Source organism: Odocoileus virginianus, chromosome 23 (assembly GCF_023699985.2).
Source record: "Odocoileus virginianus isolate 20LAN1187 ecotype Illinois chromosome 23, Ovbor_1.2, whole genome shotgun sequence".
Classification (NCBI taxonomy): domain Eukaryota; kingdom Metazoa; phylum Chordata; class Mammalia; order Artiodactyla; family Cervidae; genus Odocoileus; species Odocoileus virginianus.
Window position 1 is genome coordinate 1,352,255 of NC_069696.1, and position 15,806 is coordinate 1,368,060.

The 15,806-nt window shown below is 52.0% G+C and overlaps 1 protein-coding gene across 3 annotated transcripts in view; it reads left to right on the forward strand.

Annotated features, from left to right (window-relative positions):
* The window catches only part of VWF (von Willebrand factor), a 126,192-nt gene that overhangs the window by 75,101 nt on the left and 35,285 nt on the right, over positions 1 to 15,806 (forward strand). For all 3 annotated transcript variants that reach the window (XM_070453136.1, XM_070453135.1, XM_070453137.1), the window contains 11 exons: positions 685 to 841; positions 1,622 to 1,780; positions 2,437 to 2,572; positions 4,566 to 5,950; positions 7,473 to 7,589; positions 7,665 to 7,805; positions 8,088 to 8,231; positions 9,126 to 9,290; positions 10,835 to 10,878; positions 11,516 to 11,693; positions 14,933 to 15,153. In XM_070453136.1, the coding sequence (XP_070309237.1) occupies positions 685 to 841; positions 1,622 to 1,780; positions 2,437 to 2,572; positions 4,566 to 5,950; positions 7,473 to 7,589; positions 7,665 to 7,805; positions 8,088 to 8,231; positions 9,126 to 9,290; positions 10,835 to 10,878; positions 11,516 to 11,693; positions 14,933 to 15,153 (2,847 nt within the window). The remainder of the gene's footprint in view (positions 1 to 684; positions 842 to 1,621; positions 1,781 to 2,436; positions 2,573 to 4,565; positions 5,951 to 7,472; positions 7,590 to 7,664; positions 7,806 to 8,087; positions 8,232 to 9,125; positions 9,291 to 10,834; positions 10,879 to 11,515; positions 11,694 to 14,932; positions 15,154 to 15,806) is intronic.

Below are 15,806 nucleotides of genomic sequence, written 5' to 3' on the forward strand. Positions count from 1 at the left end.
CTGTTTTATGTCCAGATTCATTCCAACCACTACTCTCCCGAACAAGGCTGGTGTGTGGGGGTCAGGTATGGGGCAGATGAAGGCGGGAGGTGGTTACTGAGCTTGAATGTGGACAGCAGGTGGACTTTCCCTTGGGTAGGTTTGGGGTCGGAGTCCAGGAGCACTGGGCCAGCCAAGGTCCAGCACGTCAGCCTATAGCATCTTCGCGGGGCAGTATGGGTGGTCCTGATGGGTTTTCAGTTTTCTTGGTCTCTCTGCTGAGTGAAGGCCAGGGAAGAGTGTGTGTGTGTGTGTGTGTGTGTGTGTGTGTGTGTGTGTGTGTGTTGTGTTTATGTAAAGCACCCAGACTCCCGTGAGGGTGGGAGTGGGTTATGGGGATGGATGGTGGCTCAGCAGGCGCCTGGAACAGTGGATTGAAAGGAATGTTCTTCTGAAAAATTCTCAGGCACATCTTATCTATAAGAGGCTGGCAAGCCTGTCTTTCCCCCCCTTTTCTGGAATCCAAGTGAGGACATAGGATTTCTGCCTTTTAACCCACCCCCTCCTGGGCACCGTGGCCTCACATCTCTCCTTCTGCCCTGGAGCTGCTGTCCCTACTCTGATCAACGGCACATTCCTGCCTGGCCAAGGGCCAGAGTCCCCAAGTGCAGCCCTGGGTCATGGCCACCCGCGCCTCCCTTGCAGGTGAACCCCGAGCCGTACCTGGATGTTTGCATCTACGACACCTGCTCCTGCGAGTCCATCGGGGACTGCGCCTGCTTCTGCGACACCATCGCTGCCTATGCCCACGTGTGTGCCCAGCACGGCGAGGTGGTGGCCTGGAGGACAGCCACACTGTGCCGTGAGTCCTGTGGTCCCTCACGATCCTGGCCGTGCCCCCTCCCCTCACACATCTAGACCTTGAGACCCTGGGGGTGGACACCTCGGTGGGGGAGAAAGACCCATGTGAGGGTGAAGGCCGAGGTGGAGGGGTCAGGACACAGGTGTGCGTGAGGAGGGTCAGGATTGAATAGAGCAACAGGGAGAGCCTCTTCTAGAGACATTCTGGGAGAAGGAGAAGAGGAAGCAGTGAAGAAGAGAAGAAAGAGGTCAGCATGTCTGTAATTAAACTCGATCATTTTTACCATCGCAAGCGCTTCCCAGGTAGCTCTGATGGTAGAGAATCCTCCCTGCAGTGCAGGATACCTAGATTTAATCCCTGGATCAGAATGCTCCCCTGGAGAAGGGAATAACAACCCACTCCAGTCTTCTTGCCTGGAGAATCCCATGGACAGAGAAACCTGGCGGGCTATGGTCCATGGGGAGTCGGATGCGACTGACCCACTAAGCACATTTCACACTATTGTGATCGAGCAGCTCAGATACTTATGTTACGTCTTCCTTCCTGTGTTGAGCGACTGAACATTTTTAAAAGGAAAACAGATTCAGAACCACTGGGTTCCTGGTTGGGGGGCTCTCAAAGCCCAGATGATCTGAGGTGGGTTACTGTGTATTATTTCCCCAGCACCATTGTCTCCTCCCCGGGGCCGTCACCCCCACGGGTCTCCCGCTATCTGTCCGGGGCTGCATGGGGTTGCCCGGGGTCTTAATAACCGTCCTGCCTGTTTGGGGGTCTGCACAGCCCAGAACTGTGAGGAGCGGAACCTGAAGGAGGGCGGGTACCAATGCGAGTGGCGCTACAACAGCTGTGCTCCCGCCTGTCCCGTCACGTGCCAGCACCCGGAGCCCCTGGCCTGCCCCGTGCCGTGCGTGGAGGGCTGCCACGCACACTGCCCGCCCGGTGAGGCCCTGGCCCCAAGTGGGGATGGCATGGAGGGTGGGCTAGTCCTCGGGAAAGTGCCGCCCCGTCCTGCTTCATCTCAGCCTCGCCCAAGGGCCCTTCTCCCCAGCCCCATCACCCTAGGTCCTGTTTCCATGTCCTTCCACCAAAGCCAGGCCAGCTGGGATTTTTGCCAAACTGAGCTCCTGTGTGATGCTTCTGGGGGTCCATTGATGGGTTTATCATCTGGAGCAGCACTTTCTGATAGAACTTTCTGCAATGCCAGGAGAGTTCAACTCAGACGTGGGCTCATTGTGTCTAAGGAATTGAATGTTCAGTTTTGTTGATGTTACTTAATTTACATTCAAATGTAACAGCCACTGGTGGTTAGTGGCTACAGCAGTGGGTAGCACAGGTTGAGAGTTATCAGATATCTTCTTTGGTGGAGGAACAAAAAGACCCCTGGTGATAAGACCTGCTTTGTCCTGGGATTTGGAGGAGGCAAGGTGGGAGAAGGAACCCCCTCTCCTAATTTTGTAGGTGAAAGGATGCTCCCTAAGTGATGTGGTGGCCCTTGGGGGAGGCAGGCAGAGCTGGGACAGGCCCTTTGATGCCAGGAGAGTCTTCCTTGCAGGCAAGGTGGAACTTTGGCTCCTAACAAGAGGCTTGTCGTGCAGGAAAAATCCTGGACGAGCTTTTGCAGACCTGCGTTAACCCCGAGGACTGCCCTGTGTGCCAGGTGGAGGGCCGGCGCTTAGCCTCCGGGAAGAAAGTGACCCTGAACCCTGGGGACCCTGAGCATTGCCAGATCTGGTAACACGGCACCCCCCACCCCACCCCGGGTTGTCTGAATGGTCAGTCTCACTGTCAAACCTGGGGGCCTGCTCCAAAGTGTCTGTTTGGGGAAGGACGTCTTGTTCTTGTTCAGTTTGCCTCTCTGTCTTTGAAGACACACTAGATTTCTTCCCCAGGAAACACCTCTTAAGAGATTTAGGTTTTTATCCCTGCTGCTGAAGGAAGGGCCTGGCCTCTTCTTGTCCCTGGAGGTGGCATCTAGTCTGGGGACAGGCATCTATGGAAAGCAGGTTTCTTGTTTCCTGGAGGTAGGGGTGCAGGTGGGGGAAAAGTGAGGTGGAGCCCCTGATCCGGCAGCAGAGCTTAGACACCTCGGGCCACCGCCAAGGTTCCAGGATGAGGCTCTCATAACTGGAGCTAGACACCGGTCACTGCCCCCTACCAATTGTAGGGGCCCCCTACTGCCCCATTACCCGATTGCCTCTGGCAGCTGGCCCTGGGGAGGTGAGGAGGAGTTGGGGGGTGAGCTCTGACCTCCCTGAAGCCCTGCTCCTAAGTTGAGAATATTTGTCCCAACGCTGATATGCTCAGCACCACTCCTTATGGGATCCTTAACTTGAGAACTTAAACTCGCTGGGGAAGAAAGGGGCCGTGGCTATGGCTGCCAGGGTCAGACTCCGAGTGCACTCATCCTGGGTGAATTTTCTAGCAAACACAGGAAAACTCGAGAGTACGTTACTCATGCTCCATTAACCAAGGATGGAGGCCCTAAATCACGTGGAGTATGAGGAAGTAGGAATCGACTTTCCTTTAAGACCCTGCCTGCCTGCTGGCTGTGCCGAAGTGTAGGGGTTCTGAGCTGCAGGCACATGGGGAGGGCAGTCACCTGGGTACATGCTGCGGTTGCAAACCCGTGTGGAGAGCGGTCCTGGAGCAGGCTGGGGACACCTCTGGGAGGCACTCCGCAGGGATACTCCGGGGTTTAGGCACTGCTGTCCCCTCACCCTACTGCGATGCTGCGAGCAAGTGGCCACAACGGCTGAGAGTGCCTGCAGGACAAGGTTCTAGCCTGAATGGGTCTCTACCACAGGCAGCTTCTCCTGTGGTCTGGCAGACCCTGCCACTTTCCAGAATCCTGGTGAAAGGAAGAGAAGTGACCAGGGGACCGGAAACTTGGCATGGTGGGGTGAGAAGTTGTGTGGGGGCTTGGGGCTGGGCATGGGGCATAGCCAGATCCTGGCACGTGATGGGCGTAAATCGCCTGTCCATTGTGGGAAAGAATGAATGAGTTACTGTTGTTCCCCATCTAGCATCTTGGAGACTCGAGAATACCACTTCCAGTACTTTGTTCTGCCAGATAAAACTGGGATTTCAAATCTTTATTCATCTCTCCAAAATGATTTTACTCCAGTTTTCCTCTCTTTCTAAAGCCCAACATGTTAAAGACGCTACAGAATTACGCAGCTTAGACTCTGTTTAATAAATACTGAAAAACATATATCTTCAGTAGAGCATTTACAAGTCCTGGTTAGCGTCAACATTACAGAGCAGTGTTTGTCTTTGGAGATATTTGGGAGAAGGCTTGGATTATAATTAAATATTTATGTTGCTAGAGGCATAGGTTGAAAATCAATCAACTTTGAATGGCTGTGTGGACTGCCGAGAAAGAAGAAAAATTCATTTTTTGGTCCTAGGTTGGGTAGAAGCTTTGGTTTTCAGAGGAATCACAACTCAAAGGAAGTGTGTATGTGTATATGTGTGTGCCTATGTGTATGTATCTATGTGTATAAAATGTGCATGTGTATATTTATGCATGTATATGCGTACATGTGTGTATATGTGTGTGTGTGCATGTGTGTATGTGTGTGTGTGTGTAGGGGACTGCTTGGGGACATACGTTAAGCATGGTGTCTCTTTCCAGTGGGCAGTAGTCTTTGGGGGCTCAGGTCCAGGGGGCTGGGAAGTACCCAGAGCTTCTTCCTGAACCACTTTGGTCTCTCCCCTCCTGCAGTCACTGTGATGGTGTCAGCCTCTCTTGTGAAGCCTGCAGGGAGCCAGGAGGCCTGCCCGCGCCCCCCACCGAAGGCCCGGTCAGCCCCACAACCCCATACGTGGAGGACACCCCGGAGCCGCCCCTACACGACTTTTTCTGCAGCAGACTCCTGGACCTCGTCTTCCTGCTGGACGGCTCCTCCAAGCTGTCCGAGGCCGACTTCGAGACGCTGAAGGCGTTCGTGGTGGGCATGATGGAGCGTCTGCACATTTCCCAGAAGCGCATCCGCGTGGCCGTGGTGGAGTACCACGATGGCTCCCACGCCTACCTCTCGCTGCAGGACCGGAAACGGCCGTCTGAGCTGCGGCGCATCGCCGGGCAGGTGAAGTACGCGGGTAGCGAGGTGGCTTCCACCAGTGAGGTCTTGAAGTACACGCTCTTCCAGATCTTCGGCAGGATTGACCGGCCCGAGGCCTCTCGCGTGGCCCTGCTACTTACGGCCAGCCAGGAGCCCCCCAGGCTGGCCCGGAACTTGGTCCGCTACGCCCAGGGCCTGAAGAAGAAAAAGGTTTCCGTGGTCCCCGTGGGCATTGGGCCCCACGCCAGCCTCAAGCAGATCCGCCTCATCGAGAAGCAGGCGTCCGAGAACAAAGCCTTTGTGCTAAGCGGTGTGCACGAGCTGGAGCAGCGGATGGACGAGATCGTCGGCTACCTCTGCGACCTCGCCCCCGAGGTGCCTGCCCCGACCCCGACGCGACGTCCCCTCGCCGCACAGGTCACTGTGGCGCCTCTGCTCCTGGGTCCTTCGCCGTCGGGACCTAAGAGGAGCTCCGTGGTCCTGGATGTGGCGTTCCTCCTGGAAGGCTCCGACGAGGTGGGCGAGGCCAACTTCAACAGGAGCGCGGAGATGGTGAAGGAGGTGATCCGGCGCATGGACGTGGGCCGGGACGGCATCCATGTCACAGTGCTGCAGTACTCGTACGTGGTGAGCGTGGAGCACTCCTTCAGGGAGCCGCAGTCCAAGGAGGAGGTCCTGCGGCGGCTCCGTGAAGTCCGCTATCGGGGTGGCAACCAGACGAACACGGGGCTGGCCCTGCAGTACCTGTCGGAGCACAGCTTCTCCGCCAACCAGGGGGACCGGGAGCAGGCGCCCAACTTGGTCTACATGGTGACGGGCAGCCCGGCCTCGGACAAGATCCGGCGGATGCCCGGAGACATCCAGCTGGTGCCCATCGGCGTGGGCCCCCGCGTGGACGTGCAGGAGCTGGAGAGGGTCAGCTGGCCCCAGACCCCCATCTTCATCCAGGACTTCGAGAGGCTCCCCCGAGAAGCTCCGGATCTGGTGCTGCAGCGGTGCTGCTCCGAAGACGGCCCTCACCTCCCCACCCTCATCCCTGACCCAGGTATGTGGGCGCTTGGCGTGGGAGTGAGGACTTGGCGGGGGGGTCTGGGGGCTGCCTTGGTGGAGATGCCATTCTCAGACTCCAGTCTGGCTTCTCTGCTCTGTTTTCTGTCACATCCCGCCTTCAGGGAGAGGCATCTGTGGTCTTTTGAGGGGGACGGATCTTTTCTTATGGGCTTCCCCAGTGGCTCAAATGGTAAAGATTCTGCAGACCCAGGTTCAATCACTGGGTTGGGGAGATTCCCTAGAGGAGGAGCATGGTCACCCACTCCAGTATTCTTGCCTGGAGAATCCCTTGAGCAGAGATGTCTGGCAGGCTACAGTCCATAGGGTCGCAAAGAGTCAGACACAACTGAGTGACTCAGCACGCATGCATCTGTAAGATGTGGATAATAATAGTGCTTACTTGTAAATGCTTAGAATGGTACCTAGGACATAGCAAGAACTCAAAGATGGCTTATCTTCCCTGCTATTATTACTACCTTCTTAGCTGATACTAACGACTAATCAGTTTCTAGTTCTTTATTTACTTACTTATTTCTGGATGTGCTTGGTCTTTGTTGCTGCGCTCAGGCTTTCCTCTAGTTGTGGTGAGCGGGGGCTACTCTGTGTTGTGGTGCAAGTTTTTCTCACTGTGGCGGTTTCTCTTGTGGAACACCGGCTCTAGGGCACTTGGGCTTCAGTAGTTGTGGTTCCCCAGCTCCAGAGTGCAGGCTGAACAGTTGCAATGCATGGGCTTAGTTGCTCCACAAGCATGTGGGATCTTCCCGGATGAGAGAGCGAACCCATGTCTCCTGCATTGGCAGATGGACTCTTAACCACAGAGTCTCCGGGGAAGCCCAATCCCTAGTTCTAGAGTATCTTTATTTGGAGTGTTTGGAACCATTCCAGAATCACTAGCCTTCTTTCATTGTCTCTTGATCCTTACACTTGTTGTCTATGCCTTTGTTTCTTGGTTTTTATTTGGGCCACTGGTTTATCTAAACTCTTGTGATTGCTCAGTAATAGCTTCATCCGATCTCAGAATGGCATTTGGGGCAGAGTTTGTTTCCTCACGGTGATCATGACCCTGGTCCCAACCATCCACATGAGCTTTAGGCCTTTGTAATAGAATCACCTCCTAGCTCCTTATGTGCCGCCTGAGACCTGCGGACACACAAGTCCACCTTCCAAGGATGGGCTGCTCTGTTTCCCTTGCCATCTACCTGTTTTCTGCTCCAGTCTATCATTCAATTCCAGAAGAGCCCCCGAAATGGAGAGGCAGGATGTCTCTGCCTCTTGCTGCCGCCTGTGGTGTCTAAACTGCCTTTGTGCGGTGTTGGCATCCCCCCAACGTCTCCACACCCAGGGTCTTGCAGCCCCCTTGCCTGCCACCTGGCACCAGCTGCCGCACCCATGCAGGACTGGGCGACATGCCTCCCTGATGTGGCGCCTCCCAGTCCAGCGCCCTGCACACACCCTCCACTGCGTATCTGGGCCCTGTCCCCCGCTGCCCTTGGCTCCTCTCTCCTGTCTCTCCGCAGACTGCAGCCAGCCCCTGGATGTAGTCCTCCTCCTGGACGGCTCCTCCACCCCTCCAGCCTCTTACTTTGATGAAATGAAGAGTTTCGCCAAGGCTTTCATCTCAAAAGCCAACCTAGGTGAGTGAGGCATCCGAAGCGGGGTGTTACGGGGGCTGATCCAGAGTGTGACTCCTGCGCCCCATCTCCCGCCAGGCCCTCAGCTCACCCAGGTGTCAGTCCTGCAATACGGAAGCATCACCAACATCGACGTGTCCTGGAGCGTGCACATGGACAAAGACCACCTGCTGAGGCTTGTGGACCCCATGCAGCGCGAGGGAGGCCCCAGCCAAGTCGGTAATGTGGGTGCGGGCTTGGGGGCGGGGGATGCTGCATGCAGTCCCCGCTCCTGGCACAAGTGACCGAGTGACCCCGGCTGGCCGCCTCACTCCTTAGCCTTAGTTTCCTTCCTGTAAACCAAGGGCCGAGACACTCTTCCCCATCTCACCCATGTGTGAGCCTCTCCGAGTCACTCCGTCTCGTGATCTGAGGCTCCATCAGGAGACGGGGTGCTCAGCTGGCCTCAGGACCACCATTTCTGAGTCAGGACTGATTGTGCGGCCCCCTGTCTGTTCCCAGGGGAGGCGTTGTCCTTCGCGGTGCGCTACATCACGTCCCAAGTCCACGGTGCCAGGCCCGGGGCCTCCAAGGTGGTGGTGATTCTGGTCACAGGCTCCTCCATGGACTCAGTGGAGGCGGCTGCCGCTGCTGCCAGATCCAACCGTGAGTGTCCAGGGTTCAGTCCTGAGACCACCCCTGTCCCCACCCCCCAACCTGCTGGAGGGCAGAGTGGGTGGTGGTTACTTTCCGATGTCCTGGCTGATTTCGAATGCTTGATGCCCACGTGTGGCCTGGTTTCAAACAGTGGGAAATTGCCCAATCCCTGTGTTATTTGGGAGTGAAGCGGTGATAAACGAGTGTTCCTGGCAACCCACTCCAGTTTTCTTGCCTGGAGAAACCCATGGACAGAGGAGCCTGGCAGGCTACAGTCCATAGCGTCGCAAAGAGTCGGACACAACTGAGAGACTTAGCATTCATGCACACATCCTTCATTTGCATTCCTTTGACTGTAACCTTCAGTTTCTCCTGACTTGCCCTCTGTGTCCAGGGCCGGGTCGTACCCCCACAACTATGGCCTCATTGGCCTCTCTCCACTCCCATGTGTCTGAGGCTTGAGTGATTCGTGCTGGGGCCTAGAGAACCACCAGGGATCTTCCTGTATTCGTGGCCCCTGTTTGGTACCAGCCTAGGGGCTTGGGGATGCTGGATGGACAGGAGGAGACCAAGGGTGCTGCTTTAGGAAGGCAAAGGTTACAGGTGTGCCTAGGCTGCAGGTCTTGTGAGAGCTCATGCTGTGAGCTGGGGCAGGTAGTGTTGCCCCGGGGGAGGAGGCGTGGAGTGCTGGATGAGTGGAATGATGTAGCATCTCCTTATGCTCCCTGGAGAACACCTCATCTTTTTTTTTCAGTTTTTTTAAAATTTATTTTTAATTGGAGGATAATTGCTTTAAAGTATGGAGGCTCTACACGTGGCTGGGTGAAGCTTCAGGCCAGACCACTCTGAACCCACCTGACCAAAGGTGGGCACAGACCCTTTCTCGTTCCTCTGCAACCCCAGGAGTGGCCGTATTCCCCATCGGGATTGGGGACCAGTATGATGCAGCCCAGCTGAGGGTCTTGGCAGGCCCGGGGGCCAGCTCCAACGTGGCAGAGCTCCAGCGGATTGAAGACCTCCCCAGCATGGTTGCCCTTGGCAACTCCTTCTTCCAGAAGCTATGCTCTGGTGAGTCTTGTGATGCCTATCTTATCCCCTCAAAATAGAAGCAAAAGCAATGAAATCCATCTAGACACTAGAGGTTCCCATACATGGGATTTGGCCTTGAATTAAGACTGTTTTATAGGCCATGATTTATAAATTTCTGCTTGTGGGAGATTTTAAGACAAATCTCCAAGGGGCTGCCAGAAAGTTCTCTATGTATCTACCTCCTCCCCTCCTTACTGTCCTTGCTCACTATGGATGGGGCTTCTGGACAAAGAAATGGAAGGCAGAGTCAGGGAACCCCAATATCCACAGGTCATGGACCTCTTCTCCAGGCCCTGCACTCATCCTCAGCAAGGGTGTAAAAGGCTTTAGAAAAGCAATACAGATTTACTGTATAGCATGGAGATTTATAATCAAGATCTTGTAATAATCTATAACGGAATATAATCTAAAAAAATATAATAATACCTTTGTGGTATACCTGAAACTGACATAGTATTGACAATCAGCTATTCTCCAATAAAAAAGAAAATGAAAAGATTAAAAAAATAAATACGGTAACATAGAATCTAACATCAAAGTACCATAGTTTAAGCTGATTTAGGGTTAGAAGCTTTTTGTTTTTACCATTGCTGTTCAGTTGCCAAGTCGTGTATGACTCTCTGCGACCCCATGGACTGCAGCATGTTAGGCTTCCCTGTCCTTCACTATCTCCCGGAGTTTGCTCAAGTTCATGTCCATTGAATCGTGATGCCATCCGATTGTCTCATCCTCTGTTGTCTCCTTTTCCTCCTGCCTTCAATCTTTCCCAGCATCAAGGTCTTTTCCAATGAGTCAGCTCTTTGCATCAGGTGGTCAAAGTTTTGGAGCTTCAGCTTCAACATCAGTCCTTCCAATGAATATTCAGGTTGATTTTCTTTAGGATTGACTGGTTTGATCTCCTTTTCTTCCCCATACATGATATTTTTTAAACTTGTTTTTTTGTATTTACCTAATATAATTAGGTGTGAGTCCAAACCTACTAGGAGTTATTGCCCTGTCTTGCTAGATGATAGCAAGGAAGGAATTAGTAGGAATTTTGATGATTTCTTTTAAGATTTCAGGATCTTGTCTCATTTCCCTCTTCTTACTAGGCACTGATCTATTAACATCAATACATAGAAAAGAGGACAAGAAGATATTGATTGTAGTTGTTGCCATGTTATTACTGTTGTATCACTATAATGACTAACAACCACAAAGCTTATGGAATTCTCTGGCGATCCAGTGGTTAGGATCATACACTCCCACTGCTGGGAGCATGGACTTGCTCCCTGATCAGGGAACTAAGATCCTGCAAGCCATAAGGCAAAGCCAAAAAAAAAAAAAAGCACCCCACAACGTTTGCCTGAAGAACCACAAGATGACTGCCTTCTAATCTCCCGTACCTGAATCCTCACTGCTCATTTCACTCACGTTGTTTTCAGAGTTAATCCAGCTTCAAGGACTAGCCAGGTAGCTGAGCGAATGGCTCAGAATTTCTGGGTGGTGGGTGGGGACAGAGGTCTGACTTGTATCTGTTTCAGGGTTCGTCAGTGTTTGCGTGGATGAGGATGGGAATGAGAGGAGGGTAAGTTCCTTTCTGTTGGCTTTGAAGGAAAGATCAGGAATGTATATTTGGGGTCCTCGACCCCCTGGTTAACTTTTCCTCCTTTGGTCTGGGTCCAGTAGTTTTTTTTTTTTTTTTTTAAATTGGGGGCTTCCCTGGTGGCTCACTGGTAAAGAATCTGCCTGCCAAGGCAAGAGACACAGGTTTGATCCCTGGTCTGGGCAGATTCCATATGCCGTGGAGCAACCATGCCCATGGGCCACAACTATTGAGCCTGTGCTCTAGAGCCCAGGAGCTGCAACTACTGAAGCCTGCATACCCTAGAGCCTGTGCTCCACAACAGGAGAAGTCACTGCAATGAGAAACCCACGCACCACAACTAGACAGTGTCCCCCACTCGCCACAACTAGAGAAAGCCCACGGAGCAGCAAAGACCTGGAATGAAATAAATAATAAAAGCATAAATAAATAAATAAATAATTTTGGTTGGGGATGGGAGTGGATCCACCTGTAATTCTTATGTTCTGTATCCTGCCTCCTTGCCATTCAGGCCCAAGCTGTAGTTTCTGTGTCTCCTGAGTGTGGGAGGGTTAGTTGCCTAGCGGATGTTGAAGTGCCTCACTCCAGTCCCTGTCCGAACTTGATTCTTTCTCTGCAGCCTGGGGACGTCTGGACCTTGCTGGATCAGTGCCACACGGTGACTTGCCTGCCAGATGGCCAGACCTTGCTGAAGAGTCACCGGGTCAACTGTGATCAGGGGCCGCAGCCATCATGCCCCGACAGCCAGACCCCGATCAGAATGGAGGAAGCCTGTGGCTGCCGCTGGGCCTGTCCCTGTGAGTCCTTTGCTTCCTCAGCCTGGGCAGCGTTCAGGGGGTGGTACCTTTTGCTTGTCTGTGCCAAGAGGTAGACCAGAAGGCCATCTCCTGTCCCTACCACCCCCTCACTTTCCTGTCTTTGGGACATGTTTCCATTCCAGTCCAGGGCTCCCTATCTCCTTCCTGTGCCTTTTGGAGGACACATCCCCAGATAATGCATAACCAGAGGGAAGAATTGATTTTCTGAGGTCAGTACTCAGCCTCTTGCTCAGTCGCTCAGTTGTGTCCGACTCTTTGCAATCTCATGGACCGTAGCCCTCCAGGCTCCTCTGTCTGTGGGATTCTCCAGGCAAGAATACTGGATAGATGCCTGCTCCTGGGTAATAAATAAGACTTTTAACTTGAGTTAGAGCTGAAAAGCCTCCCTGATCCCAGCATGGACTGCCTGCCTCTAGGGAGGGGGTGTGGGCAGCCTCCCTCCAGTTTCGAGCCGGGGGAGAGTGAGGCTGAAAGTGGATTCTCAAGTTCTTAACAGGACTGGTGCTTCTGTGGGAGGGCCCTGTGTTCTGGCCTGACAAGTGTTTAAGGCAGCTGCTTTTTCTTTCCAGCTCTCCCGAGTTTTCCTTTGATATCAGTTGTGTATTCTATATTCTTTGCCTGCCCACTGCTTCATCTTGCCATCCTTCTGGTTTGCTTTGTTATTTTTATTTATTTGTTTTTGCATTCAGCCCCTCACACAGGCTCTCTCTTTGTCTCTCTTTAGGGGTCCTCCTTACCTTATAGAAGTTTGAGCACTTTTAGAGCAACGCTGGGCCTTCATTCCTTTGTAGACCATATATAAAATACACACAGAGTAGTTTCAGATTTGCTGCCAAGGAGATTCCCTGGCAGTCCAGTGGTTAAGATGCCACGCTTCCAATGTAGGGGGTGTGGGTTCGATCCCTGGTTGGGAATCAAAATCCCACATGCCATGCATTAAAAAAAAAAAAAAACAAAACAAAACCCACAAAAACAGAATTGCTAATCAATATCTTTATGAAAACTGAATATCCTAACTAGAGTATACATTTGTGCAGGGCTTCCCGGGTAGCTCAGCTGGTAAAGAATCCACCTGCAGTGTGGGAGACCTGGGTTCGATCCCTGGGTTGGGAAGATCCCCTGGAGAAGGGAAAGGCTACCCAATCCAGTATTCTGGCCTGGAGAATTCCATAGTCCATGGGGTCGCAAAGTGTCAGACACGCCTGAACGACTTTCACTTTGGGTATAGAGTAAATTTTTTCACCAAAATTATTTAGGTTAGTTTTCCCCTTCCCTGGTGTGCACTCCCATTATTCATTACCATTCATTTGATTTTGTACCTGTTTGTGCTCCATCTTGAGTTTTCCTCTCCACCATCCTAGCTGATTGCATTTGTTTGCCTTCTGTGTGTGAGGCCTTCACGTGGTTCTCAGTGTCAGAAGTCTATCAAAAGATATGCCCAGAAGTCGCCCTGTTGGTTTAAAGAGAGCAGAGCAAATGGGAGAGGATCACAGAAGTTAAGTCATTTAGGTGGCAAAGCCACTCCCAGTGACCTGCCAACTTAACACCATTTCACTGAAACAGCTTGCCCCAGGTGGGCAAAGCCACTTCCATTAGCCTGCCAACTTAATGCCATTTCTTTACCTTGGGACTTACTATGTTCTTGTGGCAGCTGGGGTTGGACTGCTTAAGACTTGGCCACAGGGACTTCCCTGGTGGTCCAGTGGCTCAGGCTCCATACTCCTAATGCAGGGGCCCTGGGTTCCATCCCTGATTGGGGAACTAGATCCCACATGCTGCAACTGAAAGATTCTACATGCAGCAACTAAGACCAGATAGATACTTTCTTTTAAAAAAAGACTTTACGGTACCCAGCTGGAGTGTCTGGGAACACTTACAGCGTGGATGTCAGTGGGGTGGTAGCATTCAGGACTGTCGCTTGGATGTGACCGGCTGCTCAAGACGTGGGGAACTTTGAGTAGAAGAGCATCTGGGAGCCGATCAGCCCTGACCGATGGTGTATCATTTGCCAGGGTCTGCGCTGCCTTGGTATACGGTCACTCTTGCTGTGGAGGTCTCCTGGGCCTGGCGGAGAGCAAGGGTAGTGTTAGTGAGTCCTTGCTGACCCCCTGGATCTGCCTCTCAGTTCTTGGTTTCCATTTATCCACCACCATAGACATAGTCATGGTTTGTCTGGAAGGCTCATTTCCAACTTTACTGAGGTTTCTGAGATTAATTTTCAGATCATGTATGACTCTGGTCCATCAGTTCAGTTAAATCACTCAGTTGTGTCCAACTCTTTGCGACCTCATGGACTGCAACACGCCAGGCTTCCCTGTCTATCACCAGCTCCCAGAATTTGCTCAAACTTGTCCATTGAGTCAGTGATGCCATCCAACCAGTTCATCCTCTGTCGTCCCCGTCTCCTCCTGCCTTCAGTCTTTCCCAGGATCAGGGTCTTTTCCAGTGAGTCAGTTCTTTGAATCAGGTGGCCAAAGTATTGGAGCTTCAGTATCAGTCCTTCCAATGAATATTCAGGACTTATTTCTTTTATTCATGGACTGTGGTCCATTGGGGAGATTTTTATGGAATCATCTGACATAGTTGCAAGATGATTAGTCTTCCCAAGTGGTGTTTTAATAGAAACCCTGAGAGTTTGCTGATGGTATGGATGAACGAGTGGCAGACGAGGTTGTGTCGAGACCCCACCGTTTGTTTTGGCTTCAGGAATATTTCTCTTGCAGGGTCTCTTAAGGGATCACGTCAACGTGGCCATGTGTACCATTAGTCACTTGGTAGCTGAAAAGACACGTGCGCCTTTAGGGGAACTTCCTTTCCAGAGAGGTCATGAGCTCATGGTTTGCTTAGCTTGTTGTGGTTTCAACGTGTCCTAACACCCCTGGAACCTCACTTTGTTTCCTGGGCCAAGACATCCTTGTGGAGGAGAGCATTAACTTTGCACGTTTACATTTTTTGGAAGTATGGCTCTATAATTTGCCACATTGTAATGGAATCCTTGTCCTTCTAAACCTTCCCTAGGAATATATTTAATGGCCAAGTGTTACCTAAGCTCTTCTACCTCTCAAAATCAATTTCCTAGTCTGTAAAAAGGAAGAAATTTGCCTCAATGGCTTCAAAAGGTCCACTCAGCTCTCAGCTCTGGTCATCTGCATGCGGCTGCCTCTTTGCTCTGGTGGGAGTCCGCTCAGGTCATGCCCATCCTTTGCTTTCTTGCCCAGGTGTGTGCACAGGCAGCTCCACTCGGCACATCGTGACCTTTGATGGGCGGAATTTCAAGCTGACCGGCAACTGCTCATACGTTCTGTTTCACAACAAGGAGCAGGACTTGGAGTTGATTCTCCATAACGGATTCTGCAGTGCCGGGGCGAGGCAGGCCTGCATGAAATCTGTGGAAGTGAAGCAGAACGGCCTCTCGGTTGAGCTCCGCAGCAACATGGAGGTGAGAGGTGCTTTCCGTGGTCCTGAGGCAGGGCCCTTGGGGAAGCCACATGGACCCAGTGGCAGCTGGTTTTAGCTGGTGCTCCTGTGTGAAGACTTGACCTTCTGCCTGATTAGCAGGGTGCCATCTTTGTAGGAGGGGCTTATTGCATCTCCCTTCTGGTGTGATTTCTTCTTGTTCTGGGCCCAGATTTGGAAGAAAGGGTCCATTTTCTTTCTTTTTTTAAGAAATTTTTCTTTATGTGACTTCGCCAAACTCTTAGTTGTGGCATGAGGAATCTTTAGTTGTGGCATGTGGGATTTTAATTCCCTGACCAGGGATCGAACCTAGGGTCCCTGCATTGGGGGAATGGAGTCTTAGCCATTGGACCACCAGGGAAGTCCCAGAGAGGGTCTGATTTCAGTAGCATTATATTGTCAGTGGGGTGCCAGTTTTTTGCACTAGTAGAAGTTTGGGGTTTACACCAGGCTGTTTGTCCAGCAGACATTTTGTGTCCCATATCTAGGCTTGGGCCTGCCAACCTTCTGAAGGAAAGTATTTAGGGCCTAGATGAAAGCCTTTGAAAATATTTAGGGCCCAAGCAAAATGTGTGGCCCCAAAACTAAAAAAGAAAACTGCAAAACTGATCAAAATAAATGTTTGATTACATGTTT